The 20,765-nt window shown below is 41.0% G+C and overlaps 1 protein-coding gene across 1 annotated transcript in view; it reads right to left on the bottom strand.

The window, feature by feature from the left end:
• Positions 1-15,121, bottom strand: part of LOC117249801 (high-affinity choline transporter 1-like) — a 30,008-nt gene extending 14,887 nt beyond the window's left edge. The window contains exons 1-5 of the mRNA XM_033615531.2: positions 13,098-15,121; positions 11,833-11,946; positions 9,598-9,753; positions 9,342-9,490; positions 8,856-8,999 (exon numbers count right to left, since the gene is read on the bottom strand). Coding sequence (XP_033471422.1) covers positions 8,856-8,999; positions 9,342-9,490; positions 9,598-9,753; positions 11,833-11,946; positions 13,098-13,281 — 747 coding nt within the window. The 5' untranslated portion in view covers positions 13,282-15,121. The remainder of the gene's footprint in view (positions 1-8,855; positions 9,000-9,341; positions 9,491-9,597; positions 9,754-11,832; positions 11,947-13,097) is intronic.
• Between the last annotated feature and the right edge of the window lie 5,644 nt (positions 15,122-20,765).

Raw genomic sequence — 20,765 nt, forward strand, 5'->3', positions numbered from 1 at the left:
GCTGTCTGTTGGAGCTAGATCAGATGAATGATTCATAATTGATATGTTATTCTATACCTATTTTTTTTATAGAAGTAATATTCATACTGGTTTAAGTAAACAATTTGATTGTATTTCCCATCTTTGCTAAGCAACAGTTTTGTGTGGAAGGAATTAAAGGCCTGTCCCAAATTGAGGCCTGTTGATTTCAGTGATTTAAGCAAATAATAGCCGGGACCGGGACTAATAACTTATGTTTTATGGTATGTCATACAAATTTATCATATTACAGTAAAACTTCAATTAACAGCCCGGGCTATTTTCTGCTTAAATCACTGAATTCAATGCGCTTATATTTAGGACAGGCCTTTAATTACTTTTACACAAAACTATTGCACAGCAAAGGTGAGATAAAAATTAGGCTTCAAATTACATCAGTTATGTGTTATGTTATGACACTTGTTTCACAGCACTTGCAGATTATGGCACCCAGCATACTGACACAACACCACCTTATCCTGTTAAAACAATATTAGTTACTTGGATTCATTTATTAGAAAAACATTTTTGATTCTTTTGATCATCCTTGATGATCCTTATGGACTACAGGAATATGGATAACGTACAGGTTAATCAAAAAATGGACACATATTCTGACTTTATGACAGCTACAGAGAACTACTTGTTTTTCATCGCGCTTGTAAATCTGAATGAATTCCAGTGTTCTCTGGTGCTCATGGTGTCAGTAAAATGAAATGAGCTAACATTTAAACAGTTATATTTGTACATGCGATCGAAGCAGCTAACTAACGTTAACTCAAGTGGGTAGCAAACAACCCAGTTTTATACCAGATCAGGTGCGAGACAGGCCTTCATATAGTTTTATTATGAGAAGAAACTTTTCTTGTAAGAATATACCATTTTTCTTGTGATGTGAAATGTTTAACATTATAACGTGATCATTCATCACGTTAGAACATGAAATGTGTCATGTTACAACGTGATAACTTGACGTATTATTATAATATAAAACTAACGTTTAAATGGAGAACAGCTGTTTCTAGATCAAATATCCAACAGCCAGTTACAACAGCTGACCATTAATTAATTATTATCAGACCAACATGTGGTTGGCACAGTGACAAATTGTGCCAGCTCATCCATTACAGAGCAAATTACAGGCTGTCTTTAAAGTTATCCAAATTCAGCTTTCACAACTAAAGCTAATTTAAAATGCTGATAAAACTAAGTTAATGCATTTCTCAAATGCTAGGAAGAAGCATGTGAACTCTCCTGATGTTATTACTGCTCAGGGAAAGAAGCTAGAGGTTGTCACTTGTTACAAATATCTCAGTATTTGACTGGATGACTCTCTGTCTTTTAAACCTCAGGTTGATAATGTTCTTAAAAAGCTGAGGCTAAAGTTTGGGTTTTATTTCAGAAACCAGTCCTGTTTCTCCTTTGAGGCCAGGAAAAGACTGGTTGCTACTATGTTTTTACCTGTTCTGGATTATGGTGATCTGTTGTACATAAATGCATCTGCACATTGTTTGCACATGTTAGATACTGCATATCATAGTGCACTGAGATTTGTTACAAACTATAAAGCCCTCACTTATTACTGTACGCTTTATTTCAGGGATGGTGGGCCATCTTTGACCTTTTGAAGGCTCAGTCACTGGCATTTGTTCATTTATAAAGCCATACTGGGTAAAGTCCGTTCGTACATTTGTACTTTGATTAAACAGGCATATGACTGTGGTTATAGTCTGAGATCTTAAGACTTAAGTTTGTTGTCGGTTTCTAGTGCTGACAGTGAGGCTTAAGACCAAGACTTTTTCTTCGTGGATGAAAAATAAATGGTTGTTTTTTGTTTCGAAGGCAATCTGAGGTGAGGTGAAGCAGAGAGGTGTCATCAGGCGTAGGATAGTTTCCAAGCCTCAGTTCTGACAGTTATGGCTACTCCCAAACAGCTGCAAACAGCTTTTTCTACACACCTATCCCAACTGATTTTGACAGAGAATCACTTAAATCCTTTTTAGTTTAGGCCAACAATACACATCTTTATCACAATATCATCCACTGCGTTAAATAACAGCAAAATCTTGCCATGTCTCAAGCATGAAGCCGAACTTAATCAAGTTTCGCCCATTTACTACCCACATGGGCCACAAATGCAAATGTTGGCTGGGTAATAAGAAGATAAATAGTTTATTGTTAGAACAAGAAAAGCTTTTGTTTTGTTTTGTTTTTTTGTTTTGTTTTTTACAAGAACTATTGTTATAACATGAAAATGTCTTAAAACTTGTAAAAACTTGAAAAAAAATCTTGTTGTACCAAGAAACTTACCTGATACTGATACATTTTTTTTCTGTCTTGGCATCAATACATGTCCATAATAAAAAACAACAACAGTAATAATAATAATAATAATTAAAGCTGCAAGCAGCGATGAACGGGCCCTCGCAGTCTACGCGCGTCAGGGCATGCTGCCGTTGGGGGGCCTACACCTAGATGTCTTGTCAGTTGTAATAAATAAAAAACATAAACGTTATCTCTTACTTACATTTCCAGTATACAGGTAGGCACCCAACCCACATATGTATTTTTCCAAAAAGTAGAAGCTGAATACATGCCCAATAGTTCAAGGTCTTCTGACTCTTTAAAAGTTGACATGGTGTCTCTAGCTCAAAGTATGAGGGACAAGAAGAGGTTGAAAATCGATGAGTTTTGAAGAGGATTTGAAGATTTTCCAATTTACTGCCATTCACACTAATTAGACTGCCACCAGAGCGCCACCTATTGGCCGATTTGCACCAAATTTTGCACAATCCCTCATCGGGCCATGGAACACAATTAGCAAAAGTGTTGTGGTAATTGGACTGTATTTGGTCAAGATATGAAAGACTGTCTGTTTTGAACACAATGTGCAGGAATTTGTTGTTTTATATTTTGGGTGTTTTTTGGATGATCAAAATTGTTTTGATAAGTTTTTGTCAGAAGGGTCCACAGATGCTTCATGCAAAGTTTGGTGCAAATCAGAAAATTTCCTAGGAGTTCGAAAAAGTACGTTTTTCATATGTGGCGATTTAGCGAATGGAAAGTTACCACGAAAGTGGGCGTGGCTTACACCACACAATTCAGCTGAATTCAGAGAACACGTAAATAGAAGGTTTAACAATGTGCAACATATTATGTGGGAGTTATTAGCCAAAAACGCTTTTGCATTGAAAATTGCGCCACCTGCTGGTCATTTTTGGTGTGTGAGTTCCAGGGGCCAGTCTTTATCACCCCTATCAATTTTATTTCCATGAGTGTTATGGTGTTGGCACAGTGCCAAATATTAAATTAGACAGCCACCAGAGCGCCACCTAGTGGCGGATCAGTAAGTCCTTCATCACATATCCTCAGGAGGGCATTGACAATAATTATACCAAGTTTCCTGTTAATCCGCCCAACCAATGTTGAGATATAAAATACTTCAATTTAAAGAGCGCCACCTTGTGGTCATCACCCAAAACTTTGCACAGAGCCTCAGGGGCTCATGGGGAAGTGGTAACCTGAGTTTCATGTCATTCGTATATACCAATGTGGAGATATGCAGCACTTCTGTTTAGAACGAAATCTGCAGAAAGTTGTTAATAAATAACTTCAGTATTCTTTGGAATATCAAAATTCTTTTAATAACTTTTTGTCGGGAGGATCCACAGATGCTGTTTGCGAAGTTTCATGCCAATAGGTGAAATTGCCAGGGAGGAGTTCGAAAAAGTGGGTTTGCGACATTTTGCGAATTTGCGGGAAAAAAACGGTAGACGGAAATGGGCGTGGCCTATACCACAAGATTCAGCACAATTCACTGAACGCGTGGATATAAGGTGTTTGAATGTGCCACAAAGTATATGGGAGTTATCAGCCAAAACGCACTTTCCTTAATAGCGCCACCTAGTGGTGGAAATTCAGGACGACAATAGATTATAAAATTTTTCGCCAGGTGTGACTTATATTCCAAGTTTGGTGAGTTTTGGGATATGTTCAGGCAGTGAAAAATGCGATCATATGGGCGGAAGAAAAAAATAAATAAATAAATAAATTAAAGCTGCAAGCAGCGTTTGGCGGGACCTCGCACTCTTGCCCGTTTCGGCCCCTAGCATATGTCATCATTGTCAATTATTTAGAAATATCAAGCATATTGCCACAAACATCAGAAAATCCTTACAGAGCTGAATGGTTTGATGGTTGAATGCTTTCTATCCACCTTATTTTTCACGGAAACACGGAGGCAAAACAGAACGCAGCCAGCTTCCGTTTTTTTGTGCGACACTTCCGGTCCAGCACTCTTACCACTGTGTAAATGGGAATTGCCTTGTTGTTTACCTTGGTGAGTTTAGCTATATATATATATGTATATATCACATTTTTCACGTCACTATATCACCGTTTAGACTAATCTGATGTTTGTAAAGTCTATAAACACAATGACTGAACAAACATTAGTATTTTCTCTGTGTGTAATTAATAACATGGTTATCGTAGATTAGCTGGGCTAACCGTTAGCTGTTAGCTGTTAGCCGTGTCTGTAATAACTCACTAAACTCACAAAGTGGCCCGTAAAAAAAAATATTTTCTCCAGTGGATGTCTTAGTTACAACATGATTGAGTTAATTGGAGTAGTTTCATGTCGTATCCGACAACGGGAGGCTTTTAACGGATGACGATCCTGATGTTAGCTTTGCTGCTAGTGTTAACGTTAGCTGTCCCTGTCAGCTGCAGCCACTGATGCTTTCTAGACATCGTGATTTCCCAAAACTGAATAAATACCACACATAGCAACACAAAACTGCTTTGCTAGCTCAATCATGTTGTAACGGCTGGATGGTTGATGTGTACATGCTGATTCGGGTGCTATCAGAGCCGATCCGCGCATCACTATGGCTTAATGATCAACTCAGTCAATTAAAACAACCCGTTCTGTGTTAGGAGTGTATGTCGCTGACAGAAAGAAAGAAAGAAAAGGGAAAAAAAGATAGAAAAGCAGCGAACACCTCACATATTTATTTCTCACAGTTGCGCACACGTGTGGCTGGCATGCAGAAGCACCGTCTGTGTGTCCGTGTGTCGAGGGTGCAAGCCGCAGCTTCAGCTGCTCACGTAGAGAGGCTTAGCCCGTTGTGTTTTTTCGCTGATTCGGTTCTGCAGGTTCTCTGCTGGTACACTGGAGACGGGGATCAAGCAGTTTGTCTCACTCGGGATAGATTATGCTTTTTTGGTTCATAGTTTATGATTGACGTGCGATTTATTTGCGTTTAGAGGGAATAAATTTCCGTTATAACGGAAACGTGGGCACAGTTATCTATACAAAATACACAGACTAACTAACTAACTAACTAACTAACTGATTGACTAACATAAACAACTGAAAATTGAAAAAAAAATTAGCTTGCACTGTTAGCTCCGGTAAGGGAAAGCATGAGGGAAAGCGGCTGACCGGAAGTCACGCACAAAAAAACGGAAGTTGATCACTATTTACTTCCGTGTTTGAAAATAAGGTGGATAACTGTAGGTATGTATAAGTGATGTCACAGTATGCAAATTAGATGAGTCAATTTACTCCCATCTGATTCCTGTTCCTTTATTTTGAGGATGAGATGACAAAATCAACACAAAACAAAAGAAATATACTGTGTAAATATGTACAAAATGTTTGACTGAGATTTATTCAATCCAATATGGCCCCCGCCTAGTGACGCCACAATATGCAAATTAGATGAGTTAATTTACTCCCATCTCATTTCCGTTCCTTTATTTTGAGGATGAGACAACAAAAACAACACAAAACAAAATAAATCTACTGTGTAAATATGTTAAAAATGTTGTTTTACTGAGATCCAATATGGCAGCCGCCTAGTGATGTCACAATATGCAAATTAGATCAGTTAATTTACTCACATGACAAACTTTGGGTCATGATGAATATTTTTCTCATTTACAGTATGCCTTTATCTCTCACCACTTTCAAGCCACAGCCTTTTGAAATGTTGAAATGAAAATGGAATATTTTCCTCAAATAACTCTGGCATCTAAAGGGTTAAAATGGAGATTGTGCCCCTGTCATGTCTGCATGTAAGATGTAGACACGTACACACATCATGTTTATGTGAGTTTGTGTGTGACAGCAGTTGCCATGGTAATTAAGTAAGTGCACCTAGCAGAAGAGCAGAGAGAGACAGACAGAACACAGAGGAGACCTCTTTTAGTGGAGATTTAACTCTTCGAACAAGTTCTTCCCATACCCAAACCGTTGGTCCAATCATCAAAAAAAAGTAATGGTGAGAGAGATAAAGTTATAAAGAAGATTTGTTTAGCAGCAGTTGAGCTGGCACGTGTGCCTGTTTGAAGGCGATACGATAAACGGTGTAGGAGGAGATGTGTTTTTTTAAGAGCACGTTTGAGAGGAAATCTTACTTTGAAAGGGCAAGTAGCTCACTTCCTGTTGGATTGAAGTCATGGGTGTCAGCGCGTGATTTGTAAGTCAAAAACACCAGTTTTGGTTTGATATTTCTATGACATTCCTACGGGCTGCAGTGGCCAGTTTAGTGCGCCTAGGTGGCGCTAGAGAGCCCATTTTGGCACTTTAGGGGTTAATAATGTGTATTTGCTGTTTCAAATGAAGTTTCTGCTGCTGTAATCTGTCCTTTAAAGATTGTGAGACACACAGACCAGAGAACCCTGTGGCTGTGTCTGTGTGTGCAGCCGTTGTCATGGCGATTAATGACTTGCCTGCACTTGAGGGGCACACACAGAGCTCATGAGAGAGCAGATCAGCAAAGGCTGTTTAATATGGGTTTTAACTCCTCGAACAAATTCTTCCCATACCCAAACCGTTGGTCCCATCAAGAAAATAAAGTGATTGTGAGAGAGAGCCACTTCTCGTGAACGCATGTGTCATGTTTTATATTTCTAGAGTCAAAAATGTGGTCAGAGGAGCGAGTTACAAATGTGTTGCACCCCAGCTGTTTCCAGAAATTTCTCCTCTGAGTTTACATGGGAGTGAATGAGAAAAAAATCGGCGCTCCCTTCGCTTTGGAGCCACTCAGCAAAAATGTGTGCGTGTGAGAGATTCCATGTCAACATATCTGTGAGCAGGACAAATTTTCCTACGTTTTGTGGTATAAATTGTGTCTGTACAGTGAAAATTGTGGCCATGGCAGTGAGTTAAAGACAAAAGTTTTAGAGGATTTTTAGAGCCCTCTCCACTCTAGCTCACAGCATTCCGTGCAATACACACCCATTATAAACTGACAATTTCTCCACTTTTGCTCATGGTACTTTGAGAGGCACAGATTAAAAACGGTAAAAGATATGAAAAAGATGAAAACATGAGTGAATAGATGAGACCTGTGGCAACATTTGAGAGTTGGAATGGAGTCTGTAGCACAAAGTATGGAGACGCTGTAAAGGCTAGAAAAAGCCCAAAGATTGGTCTCTTTCTCCCCCCTGCTGCCATTCATTTCCTATGGGACAGGTTTCGAAGATCGTCAGGACGTTTTTCTGACATCTCACCTTTAGGAGCCTATAAAATCCAAACTAATCGAGTAATGAAAAAGTTATGAATAAGATCTGATTAGCACCAGTTGATCTGTAATGTGTGCGAGTTTGAAGCCGATACGATAAATGATGTAGGAGGAGCAGTTTTGAGGCGAAATCTTACTGTGAAAGGGCAAATAGCTCACTTCCTGTTGGATTTAGGTCAGGGGTGTGAGCACGAGAATTGTAGGGCTTGATGAGACGAACACAGCAGTTTTGGTTTCATGTTTCTATGACGTTCCAACGGGCCGTAGCGGCCATTTTTGTGTGCCTAGGTGGCGCTAGAGAGCCCATTTTGGCACTTTAGGGGTTAATTTAATGATTTTCTGAAAATTTTCACCAGTTCTGATATGCGTGCCAATTTTGGTGAGTTTTTGAGCATGTTTAGGGGGTCAAATTCCAGCTCAAAGAGGCGGCGGGAGAAAGAATAATAAACGCAGCAAAAACAATAGGGTCCTCGCCTTTGGCGAGGACTGCTCTGTGAGCAGTCCTCTGCCTTTGGGCACGGTCCCTAATAATCAGGAGAAAAACAATAGGGACCTCGCAGGTCTCCCGCTCGGGCCCTAATAATAATAATAACCTCCTGAGACCCAAACTTTTGTTTGGTATGCTTTTTTAAATTCTCCTAGTTATTCGGGATTATTAAGACCCAATAAGTATAAAAACCTTAACATTGTCAATGATAATAAGTCCCAAGGTCCTCAAACAAGACAATAATACAAGTCCCATTGTCTTCAAACAAAACAACAATCAAGTCCCAATGTCCTCAAACAAGACAATAATAAAAGTCCCAATGTCATCAAACTAGTACTTCCTAATTAACAGTGTCTTAGCTTGTTACTGTTGCTAAAATTGGTCAAATGTGTTGCCATATCAATCATCAATCATCTACAAACATGATTAATCATAAATACACAAGTTTCAACCATAACGTGATCAAGTTTTGAACCTTGTTGGCCCTTTTGTGTTGGGATGAGCTGCAGACTGACTTGGCAGAGATGGCTACCATCTTGTTTTTACATAGATTAGTGTATTGTGCTCTTACTACCACTAGATGGCACAAAAATGTGTCCACGAATGAGGACAACAGATCTAAGTCGAGTAGAATGAAGTAGGTCTATAATGTCAAGTAAACCCAGAATATGATGTCCTCATATGAGGACACAGGATCTCAGAAAGATGATAAAGCCTATTGTATTACATGGAAGTCCTTATAACAACAATTTTATATGGCATATGGAAACAGAAAAGCTGTATTTTACACCTATATAATGTTCTTTGATTCATCTTACCAACACCAGAAAATCATCAATCCATCTCCTGACTTGATCAGACTCAAGGTGGCCAAGCCAGGACACCTGATACGTGTGGTTCCATGCTGTTTTAGTGATGTCAGTATAAACGTCACTTGCCAGAACGAAGGGGACACACAGCCACTGTGAAAAGAGGAACTCACTCAGCAAAATCTAATTGAAAGATGCAGTGTTTCGGATTTAGTGGCATCTAGTGGTGAAGTTGCAGAACTCGGACTTCTCACATGTTTTAAGTGTAGAGAAGAACTCTGGCACCCAAATCGGAAAAGGAAACAGCCCTATCTAGAGCCAGTGTTTGATTTGTCCTTTCTCGGCTACTGTAGAAACAACAATTTTTATTTTCAGGTGATGAAAACAAAGTTGGACCACTTTCTGCCAATAGATACCTCTAAAACCTTCACACTGGACATTAAAGAAGCAGACATTGAAACACATTATCTTTAACCTTCATAGTGTAAAACTCACCAAGCCAAGAAGCACCAGTGATATTTGGATTATATCAGTGGAAGCAACTGAGTAGAGACCTCCAAGACCAGTGTAGATGATTGCCACTGCAGCAGAGATCCAGACACAAACACTGAAGGGCAGATCTAACACCACACTCATGGTTGCTCCTGTGGAAGGAAAACAGTACAGAGAGTGAAAAAAGTATGATTAAAAAATTAGACTGAATCGGTCAGAAAGTGAATGTGTCAGTTTGCGTGTACTTGTATGTGTGTACCCAAGGACACCAGTGTTGCACTTGTCCAGGAAACTTCAGCTATGACTGGTATAATGGCAAGAGCCACAGTCAGTGCTTTTCCATACTTCCTCTGAAATGGATCCATTATACTGATGTAATTGTTCTCCCTCATTGGCTTTGCAAAAAACAGTCCACCTTTAAATGGATGAAAAAGAGAGAGAATAACACTGTTGGAATGGTTGGCCTCTCAGGATTAATTTGAGGTATTTTTTTTATGTGGACAGTGTGGAATACAAGCTATATGTGGTGTTTTGTGTTATCATTGGAAGGCGGGGTAAACAAAAAAAATATCTTAGATTTCGAGAATAAAGTCATAGATCTACAAGAATGAAGTCATTGATCTACAAGAATAAAGTCATTGATCTATGCGAATAAAGTTGGAAATCTAGAAGAATTAAGTCAAATATTCCAAGATTAAACTCGTAATTTTAGCAGAAAAAAAGTCACAGATTAGGAACATAAAGTTAGGCAACATGATATAAAAAGCGACACAGCATGTACAAACAGTGTTGGGGGTGACACTAATATACATCTTAGTAGTACCCTAGTAATATAATGTGTTACCAACAAGATTTCAGGTAATATTATATTTACAATGTCACGTAATAATCTAATAATAATAAGTAATTTCTTAATATTTTGCCTTTAATTTTGTAGATCTGCAACTTTATTCTCGTAGACATATGACTTTATTCTCTAAAACTAAGATTTTTTTTTTTCTTTAACATGTCCCTAATCGCTCTTTGTACGATTGAGCACGGTTTTGGAGAATACTTGTTGGCTGCACGCTTACGAAGTTTGGAACAGCTGCAGTTTGGTCAAGGTGGAAGCCAGTTGAGCTTCTCTGGGTTAAAACGTTATAAAGCATGACCACATCCTCATGTGTTGCCCTGTGATGCATATTCAAATGAGGGAGCTCCCATGAGTGGGTGATCACAGGTGGGTAAATTCTCATTTTTATCAGCTTTTTTGAGAAGGCTCCAGAATCCATAGTGAATCCTGTGATTTACCCCATACTCTCTGTTTGCAGTGTAATATCTGTTTGCAGAACTTCATGTCTGTTACACCTTAATGTTCAAAATCATGTAGGAAAGAAGCAAGCACTCTCAAAATAAATCCCCTCGAAAGGTGCACAGCCAGAAACAGCGAAAATGGGAAAAATGCCAGCACACACAAATGTCCTTTTGGTAAATTTAATAAACCAACTTAGGTGGCAGTACCAGAAAACACAGACGTTTCGACAAAAAGTCTTCTTCAGTATGTAACTCAGGTTACGGAAGTGGCGTTTAAGTACGCTCAAAGCAATCAGAGCAGGTGTGTGGAAAGACACTTTACACTTCCGCCATACAATGTAGTGCCAACTCACAGGCAAACAATAAACACAATAACAATACAACAATCTTAAACAAGTGTGTCACAATAACAATACAACAATCTTAAACAAGTGTGTCACGGCAAAATAGCAGTAGATAACCCAAAAATAGATATACATATGCATAGTAAGTTCTACATATGCATAATAAGTTCTGCTCGTATAGTATCTGCCCCCTTAAGCACACATGTTTTACTGTTGTTCACAGTGTCTTTTTGTACGAGCAGAACTTATTATGCATATGTATATCTATTTTTGGGTTATCTACTGTTATTTTGCCGTGAGATACTTGTTTAAGATTGTTGGTATTGTTATTGTGTTTATTCTTTGCCTGTGAGTTAGCACTATATTGTATGGCGGAAGTGTAAAGTGTCTTTCCACACACCTGCTCTGACTACTTAGAGCATACTTAAACGCCACTTCCGTAACCTGAGTTACATACTGAAGAAGACTTTCTGTCAAAACGTCTGTGTTTTCTGGTACTGCCACCCAAGTTGGTTTATTAAATTTACCAAAAGGACATTTGTGTGTGCTGGCATTTTTCCCTTTTTCAACTTTAATATTACCTCTGCCTTGTTGAAGAAAAAAATTATTTCTGCACATTGGAGACAAAATATCACAACAAGAGAATTCTATTGGAAGATCCATTCAGATCAAAGGCTAGCTGGTAATTAGAGTGCAGCTCTGTGAAACAGGATTTTCTTATTTATTGAACACTACTGAAATGATGTAAAGGTTCACTAATATGCCGTCTTGACACATATTTATCTGGAGACACACCTCATGAAAAGATAAAATTCCAAAGCATTACATCGAGACTCTGACTTATTGAAGAAACTTACCGATGACAAAGGAAACAGATATTTGCAGAGGCAGAAGAGCCCAGATTAGACCCCTGGTGGGGTCATAAACTGACTCTGCAATTCCAATGATAAAGGCACCTCCGACCCAGGTGGCTGCAAGAGAAAAAATATATGCCCACAGGGATGTACGTTAACTTTTTTAGCCCATAAGCTCTGGTGCTACAGAGGGTGATAATTTTGTAGCACAGGCCAGAAAGTTTGTAGCACCTGTCACGATAACAAATTTTGCTGGGCGATTAATTGAGTCAGAAATTATTGTGCTTTTTAGACCATTTTTTTTAAACTTATGTAATGATAATAAAGGCATAAGGACACAAGTACACCATTTTAAAGAGAAATAAACATTTATTTAACGAGAATATTTACAAATGCAAAAAAAGAAAATTTAAATATTCAAAATAAATAAATAAAGACCTTATAAATACAAAACAATAGACTGTCAGTCTCTCACTCTCAGGTGTGCTGTTAAGTTGGTCATATTCGCTCTTTTTGTTGAGATGGTTGTAGAACAAACCGGTACACCGGTCGTCCAAATTACTGTGCTCCCCTCTGTCATTTGGTTTAAATCCAAAACACTCCCACATAGGGGCCATGGCATTTGGTTTAGGAACAAGTTCCATGTCTTTCTCTTATGCTCAATGCTCTGTTTTCTTCTACGCCTCGTCTCCCCCTCACGAAGATTGCACTGTGTGTGTGTGTGTGTGTGTGTAGCCCATAGCCCTGCCTCCCCCACAGGGACAAAGACACTAGATGACAAGAGCTTTCCCTCCGTTCATTACGCTAATAAACCAACTCACCTGGCTGCCAGACAATGCACGGCAGTGAACACTCTTGTCGTCTTGTGAAAAAAACGAGAAAAAAACAGACGACACACACACACACACACACAAGCGGCTCGCAAGCAGTCTGTTGCACGGGTGCTACTAGGCAAATAAATTCATCGCACAAACATTTTTTTCCATCGCACATGGAAAAGCCTGGCACATAAATGCAAAATTAGGGTTGGATCATTAATGTGGGGTGTGGTGGAAAAAGAAATGTAAGGTATATTCATTAAAAGGTTCTAATTTCAGAAAAGCTTTAACATAAATAAACATTTTGACATGAATGTAGATACCCAAAATTGTATTGGGCCAGTTTACTGAAACCTCTTTAACATATCATCACAGATGTTGAAAAGGCTAGATACTTATGTACAGGCATTTAAATAATAAAAGCATAATATTAAACAAACCAAAACTTACCTGTCATTGTAAAGACTCCCACGAACAAGCTGACACTGCGGTTAGCCAAAAAAGAAAACTCTAACCGTCCACCTTGTGTGTTTTTCTCCATTTTCTTTGATTTCACAGATGCCCAGATGCCAGTTCCCAACACAAGCAAATAGAACGCCACCATCATTATCAGACCTGGTATATTGAGAGCCATTGCTGATTAAAACAACAAACTTCTCCTGGCGGGTGTTGAGTTTTGTGAGCACACGCCTTTTGTGAGAGAAAGTATAGCAGAAGTTATGAAATACATGAGGTGGTTTCAAATTACTCACCAAGCAGGGGGTGGCTCTGTGGGAGATGTTCAGAAGATTTGTCCTGTAGATTTTGTCGTTAAAGTAAGCATGACAGAAATGTTCCTACTGTACAGCCAATTAGTCTGCACTGTTGTATATGTATGTAGCCTATATTTGATAAATGTTGAGGCTTATAGATTTGTAATGATAAGATGAGAAACCAGAAACCATGGATTGCCAGATCTATTCAGGATGCCATAACTACACGCACACCACCCTCGACCACAGGCTGCAATACGGAAACGTGGACAATTAAAAAGCAGCAGCCTACAATGTGTGAAGAAAAGTAAAGGACACAAAAAGGGAGACAGTGTAACTTCAAATGTAGGAGGGCAATCCCAAAGGCACGACACAGAGTCATATAACGCTTTCCAGATAACTCAGAACTTCCTGCTCATGAAAGTACAATAAACAAAAAATTAAAAATTCCCACTGCAGAGCCAGAGAGCCAATAGGCTTTGCTCGAGATGAACTGCGCCTCTCTTGGAAGGTGGATGAGATCAGGTGGCTGCAGTAGGAGGCAGTGACAAAAATCATATCATAACATCATAGGCGGAGTTTGACTTTTTAGCTAGGGGGGGCAAACATTTTTTTTTTTTACGTCAGGGCACAGTCCAACTAGATTCAAGATTCAAAGTGTTTATTGTCATGTGCACAGTAAGGAAACGCATTTCCCTGTACAATGAAATTATTCCTTTGCTGTCCACACCGAATGCTGTGCAATATAACTATTCTGTGACATAGGCTATTACACATATAACAGACAACAGTGCCAAGCCTGTCATAAAGCCAAACTGCACAGCGCATCACACATGAGCGCACACAACTGAAGCACACTGGCAGCCAACCATGAAGTTCAAGTCTGTTAAAATATCGTTTTGTTTTATAGCTACTGTTAGCCTTTCGTTTTCCATGTGTCCTTTTAAAACATTTAGTGTACGGCATGAACCAGTTCCATGTTAAACTGTATACAAAGGAATGTGCTCACACCTGTCTGTGTGCATTCTCACGCACGCAGGCGCACACACACATAAAACCAAACTACACAGCGTATTCACACATGATTGCACACAACTGAAGCACACTGGCAGTCAACCATAAAGTTAAACTCTGTTATCACAATTAGATGATACTCAGTAACAATTGTTACAGTATGGTCGTAAATATATACAGTATAGGCCTACACATATTAAATAACATGTGTCTTACCTAGTGTAGAAGTAAACGCCTTTTTTTTGCATCCTGCGGAAATGTCCACAATCTTCTCAGGTGACACATTCTGACTCGTTTCCCTCCCTGTGTCCACGGAAAGGCAATCCAAGTTTAGACAGTAGCCTCACAATATCCACGACTTTACACAGATAAGATCTGTTCTTCTCAACAGTAGCGTTATGGCTCTCAGACAGTTTGGCCGCTATAGATTCTGAAGATGCACTCTGTTTAAAGTTATCCCATTTAACCATGGAGTTCAGATGCGCCACAGAGTTTGCATGTTTGTCCAGTTTATTGCTCAGTCATTCACGCCCTTTCGAAATGAATCCTCCACACTGGAAGTGGAGGCAGGCAAAACAGAAGACAGCATCCTTTCTAACCGAATATTCCAGCCAGGAATACTTGTAATAAGTGATCGTTTTGTGTTTCCAATTATTTTTGAGGGAAATTCTGATAAAGCAGGCTGCTTGGGACAGCAGTGCTTTTCGCCAAGATCATCATTAATGTTACCCACTGATGGCCCCGCTGGTGGCTCTGTTGTGGCCACGCTGGCCAACCGGCTCCACGGCGGCCCCAGAGCGAGATCTGATGTGGAGTTAGCTGGGCTTGCTATTCCAGAGCTGCTCTCGGGTATTTCCATGTCCGGATCTTCACATGTAGGCCCAGGCGGCTCTTGGTCAACTGTTGTTGAAGTCTTAGTTGAAAGTGGAGGTTTTAAAAATCGCCGAATGTCCATTTTTGCTAGCTGAATCAATGAATGCTAAAATGGGAAACGAAACCATCTCTAACATCACAACGCCATGTCACGACTCAAAAATGAATTTATTACAAAATATAATAGGATTCATATTTATTTCATACAATTGTTTTGTTTTATTGCATTATTTAAAATATTTATACATTTTAAAAAAGAAATATTTTTATTGGCCATATTGTAGACTCAATATCATGACATATTTCAGCCACTATTTCGAAATCTATGAGAATAAAGTCATACATCAAGGAGAATTAAGCCGTAGATCGACAAGAAAAAAGTCGTAGATCTATGAGAAAAAAGCTGTAGATCTATGGGAATAAAGTCATTGATCTATGAAAATAAAGTTGTAAATCTTAAAGAATATAGCCATAGATCTACAAGAATAAAGTCATAGATCAAGGAGAATTAAGCTATAGATCGACAAGAAAAAAGTCATCTACGAGAATAAGGTCATAGATCTATGAGAATAAAGCTATAGATCTGCAAGAATTACGTCATACATCAAGGAGAATAAGGTCATAGATTGACGAGAATATTGAGAGAATATTTGAGATATCGTTATGTGGAAAGTGTGTCATAACCTGGCTCACAGGCGATGACAAAAACGGAGAGACACAGTGTGAACTCAAATACAAAAGTATATTTATTTAAATAAAACAACGTAAATAAACATAATGCAGGTATGGGGTGTGTTAGTCAGTGTGATCAGTAGTGTACATGTGGATGTGTGGAGCATGCGAGGTGTGGTGTTGTGGAGATAACCTAAAATACCGCTTCTATCTGTCCACGCACCGGGCCCAGGTGCTTGTGATCCAGACAATCAGCTGATGACCTCGGGGAAAAGACACATCATGTCACCAATTACGTCATCAACATAGCATGAACTAAACCAACCAACGCAGCCAAGCAGGGACCATCACACCCCCCCACCCCCATAAAAACAGTGTCCCACAGGGAACACTGGCACAGCAGTACTAACAAAAATTTAACTCAACGAAAGTCACAGAAAAATACTCATATACTAACATTTAATATGTAAATACTAATACTAAAAAGAAAATAAACAAAATTAACCAAGGATAACCTATTAATACTAATGAGAAAAGAAACTCATAACCTCCATCCTGCCCATGTTCTGCTCCTTCCCCACCTGTCCTCAGCAACCCAGTGCCTGGGAAGCAAATTAAGAATTCCTGCAGAGCAGCAACAGATCACAAACAGCATGAAATAACATTACAAACAGAAATGGCACGCGGCAATGCAAGAGCTCACGGCAGAGGAGCACGTGATAACGCGTCGGCAATAACATTATCGGTCCCCTTAATATGCCAAATATGCAGATCATAAGCCTGCAAGAACAGGGGCCATCTCATTATGTTGAAGTTTTTCTGGTGACTTACGACAAAAACGCTGCTTTATCAACTGCGTGTCACCCACATCAGTGTCATGCGCAACCCAATCGTTGTGCAAAGAATTTTTTAAGCAACCACACAGCACACTTTCATCAGGCTCAGGCACCCCATCCTCATGTGTACCAGCCACTGAACTGGCAAACAGAGCCAGACACACGGAGGCTGGGCACGCCCCACCACCAGCCCGACAGGACTCACCATCACGCTGCAACATGGCTCCAAAAGACCAACACGACACAGCTGTCAAGACTCCCTCCAACCTGGCGTCGCAACGAAACCACTCAAGTCCGAAAGCCTCTCAGTGACAGCACACCGACCAGTGCACTTGGCCTGAAAGAGCGACCCCACAACAGGCACCAATGCCAAAACCCGATCTCCAGGACTGAACCCCCGGCGATCATGAAGTTTCTTCAACTTACTCTGAGACAACTGCGACTTATTGCGTGTCATACCACCGGCTACAAACAAGCGATGCCGAAACCCGGTACCAAAATCAATCAAGTTTTTCAGCGGTTTAGCCTCCACCCAGTTGTCTTTTAGCACAGCCAAAGGACCTCTCCCCACATGCCCGACTGAAACTCTTTTGGACTGCTCTTTTGGACTGAAACCAGTGCTCTCTTGTACAGCTTTCCACGCAGCCAGCATCAGCCAGGGGAGCCCCTCTTCAGATTTAGCAGGTGGCAACGGACGGACACAGTCCACAATCAAACACTCAAATGGTTCACTTACGGCAGGGTTGGGTTGCAGAGAAGCAGACTTCACATGCTGAATCGGCTTGCCCATTAATTGGCACACATGACAGGTTTTAATGTACGCTGCACGTACATTAAAACCTTTTTACACATGGCCAAAAGAAATGTTTCAGGATGTTCAGATACGTTTTCCTGACCCCATAGTGTCCACTCTCATCGTGGGCAAATTTCAGGACAAAGGGACGAAATTTAGCCAGCACAACCAACTGCACAACAGTATCTCCCACACAGTCACCACCCACAGCAGCCCATTTCCAAAATAACAGTCCATCCTGCAAAAAGTACCCACCGGCTGCACGGTTTATCTCCGCAGCCAGCAGAACATGGTCAAATATCTCTTTAAGAGAGGAATCATCTGACTGCTCCTGCAACAACTCACCTTGTGACGCAGACAGTGGAAAATCGGACAAAGACGGAGCCTCGAAATCAGTGTCACCAAGCTTCCCACCAGATAACTCTGGCTCAGCCTTACTCATTGCACACGTAACCACACAGGCCGGCAGCACATCAGGCACTTCACTGGAGCTCACATCAGAAACATCATCAACCGGACAGGGGGTAACAACAGGTGAGGGAGGGATGTCAGCCCAAACTCTCTTACCAGCCAGACCGTTGCCCAAAATAAAATGAACCCCCCACAATCAAGCATCACTTTATGCAAAGGAACGGGTAAAACAGCCATCCCAATCCCGCGACTGAGGACAAAGTCACCGCTGTCAGTCTCGGCGGACAAAGGCAACACTGACTGGACCATAAAGGAGTCAAAGGCCCCTGTGTCTCTCAAGATGGTAACAGGGACTTTAACATCGCTACCCACCAGTGACACAGACCCACTCCCAATGAAAGGAGCATATGCCTCCAAAACATCCGTATCACAGACAGGAGCAACCACATCAGAAACCAGCTTAGAAACACTGCCAGTAACCACTTGTGCAACAGCCACTGCAGGCTTAACATTAGAGTTTCCTCCTCTATGTTTAGACCACAACACCGGACAATCAGCCTTCCAATGGCCCTTCTCATGACAGTAATTACAATTTTCACTGCTGTCAAAACTATTTCGTCAGTTGGGTTCAAATTTAAATGAACCAGGCTTCCCAGAACGCCTCTGGTCAGCCACTGCAGCACTGTGACTGCTCCCACCCCAGCCACCATCATCGCGGCTGGGTGTGCGATCTCTGAAATCACCCTTATGGAGCAGCACATACTCATCTGCTGACACAGCCACATCAGCCGCAGAAGTAACCTTCTGTTCGATAACATATGTAGCAATCTGACCAGGCAACATGTTTTTAAACTGCTCCAAAATAATCAACTCACACAAATCATCAAAAGTGGTAACCTCAAGTGCAGCCAACCAACGTTTAAAATGTGCAGTTAGATCACGGCCAAATTCAACATATGTTTGGCCACTTCTCTTTTCCCAAGATCGGAAACACTGGCGATATGCCTCAGGTACGAGCTCATAAGCCTTAAGCACCGCAGATTTTATTTTGGCATAACTAGCGCTATCAGCCGCACTCAACGACAAATATGCCCCCTGCGCTTTGCCCGTGAGGACACACTGAAGCAGCAAAGCACAGTCGGCATCAGACCAGCCCCTCACAATTGAAACACGCTCAAACACATAAATGAGTCAGGATCCTTCTCGTTAAAAGGTGGTACCAGCCGCAGATTATTTATGTCAAAGGGACAGGCCTGTCCCTCAGCCCCATTATCACCCTTACCCAGAGACTGACGATAACCCAGCTCCAACTTCACTTTTTCTGTTTGCTGGCGGATCACCTCCAGCTCAAGTTGTTTTTTAGCCTCCATCTCAAACTTAATTTTATCATGTTCCATCTGTAGCAAGAGCAGCTCCTTTTGCTGTTCAAAAGTCAGCCCCTGCGCCTGGACAGGCACGGAAACAGCAGCTGGCGCCAAAGGCACAGGAACAGATCTAAAAATTCCCCAGCTCCACGAGCTTTACTTTCAAAGTACTTCAAACTTTAAGTTTCCTATCCCCCATGTCCACCAAATAATGATCAGCCAGTTTAATTAACTGCTCTTTTGTACATCTCTCCAATGCCTCCTCTGACGGAGCCGCAACGAACACATCAAATTCAGCCATTTCCACTTACCTCTAGGACCAGACACAAAAAAACAAAAACGACAACTTTATGCCCGGACAGGCTCAGGAAGACCGTGTAGTATCCCCGTGTGCACAAAGAGGATCCTGCTTTGGAGATTCCCCGCTATCTAATGATCAACCCGCCTAACTAAACTCCCCACTAGTCTTCATGCAGCAAGCAGCGGTGGGTATTTACGCACTAGAGACCGCTGGCACAGGGGAGTGACTAGCAAGCTAGCAACCCTCTCGAAGCCACGGCCATGCTCCCAAGACAAAAGTTTCAGCCGCTATGTCGCCACAGCACTAACATCCACACACAACGCACCCAAAGGGGAACGCCGCTAAACCTACAAGGGGATCCCCGCACCGTCACTCACCCCCACACATGCTGAGGAACTACCCCTGCCACCTGGCCTCCTGACACCGGCATAAACAAAGAGACTGGCCCTCGATCCCAATTCTTATCTTAACCCTCAATCTTAAGCCTCAGTCTCAAAAATCTGCGCTCCCACGAAGTGCTAGTGCTGTCCTGATTCTCAGAGTGTTGCGTTGAGGGTCAAGAATAAAAGCTGTATGGCCCTCACTTTTAAGATTTTCCAGGACCACCCTTGGCAATAAGTGCTATCCCAGAATCCTTTGCATATCATCCGCCAAGCTCAGCCGAACCCAGCCGAGTACAGATGATTCAGTCAATGCAAGATGGCAGCGACAAGCGTAAGGAAGCAGAGTTATCAATGTGAGTATTTTCCTCGTTAATAGTTGTTTTAAAATTATGATAACCATTGCATTATCTTAGTTTAACGTAATTTTATGGACTATAGACCTTTTTGTAGCGTAACACACATATTTTTGGTCGCGGACGACGGCTTGCCTGCCCCGCCGCACGTAACCCCGGTTCTCTGATAACCGAATGCTGTCATTCAGTTACAAATAGTCATTTTTCTCAGTGATAATGTAGTTGTTAAGTTGTTTAAATATACTTGAAATGTTTGCATCGACATTTTTGTAAGATGACCGGACGGTGTCATCTCCTGTAGCCGTAGAGTCTGCCGCTGCAACATTACAGCTGCAGGTTAACGTTAGTGATCGTATTATCTGGTGA

The sequence above is a fragment of the Epinephelus lanceolatus genome, chromosome 24 (assembly GCF_041903045.1).
Source record: "Epinephelus lanceolatus isolate andai-2023 chromosome 24, ASM4190304v1, whole genome shotgun sequence".
In the NCBI taxonomy this organism is placed as follows: Eukaryota; Metazoa; Chordata; class Actinopteri; order Perciformes; family Serranidae; genus Epinephelus; species Epinephelus lanceolatus.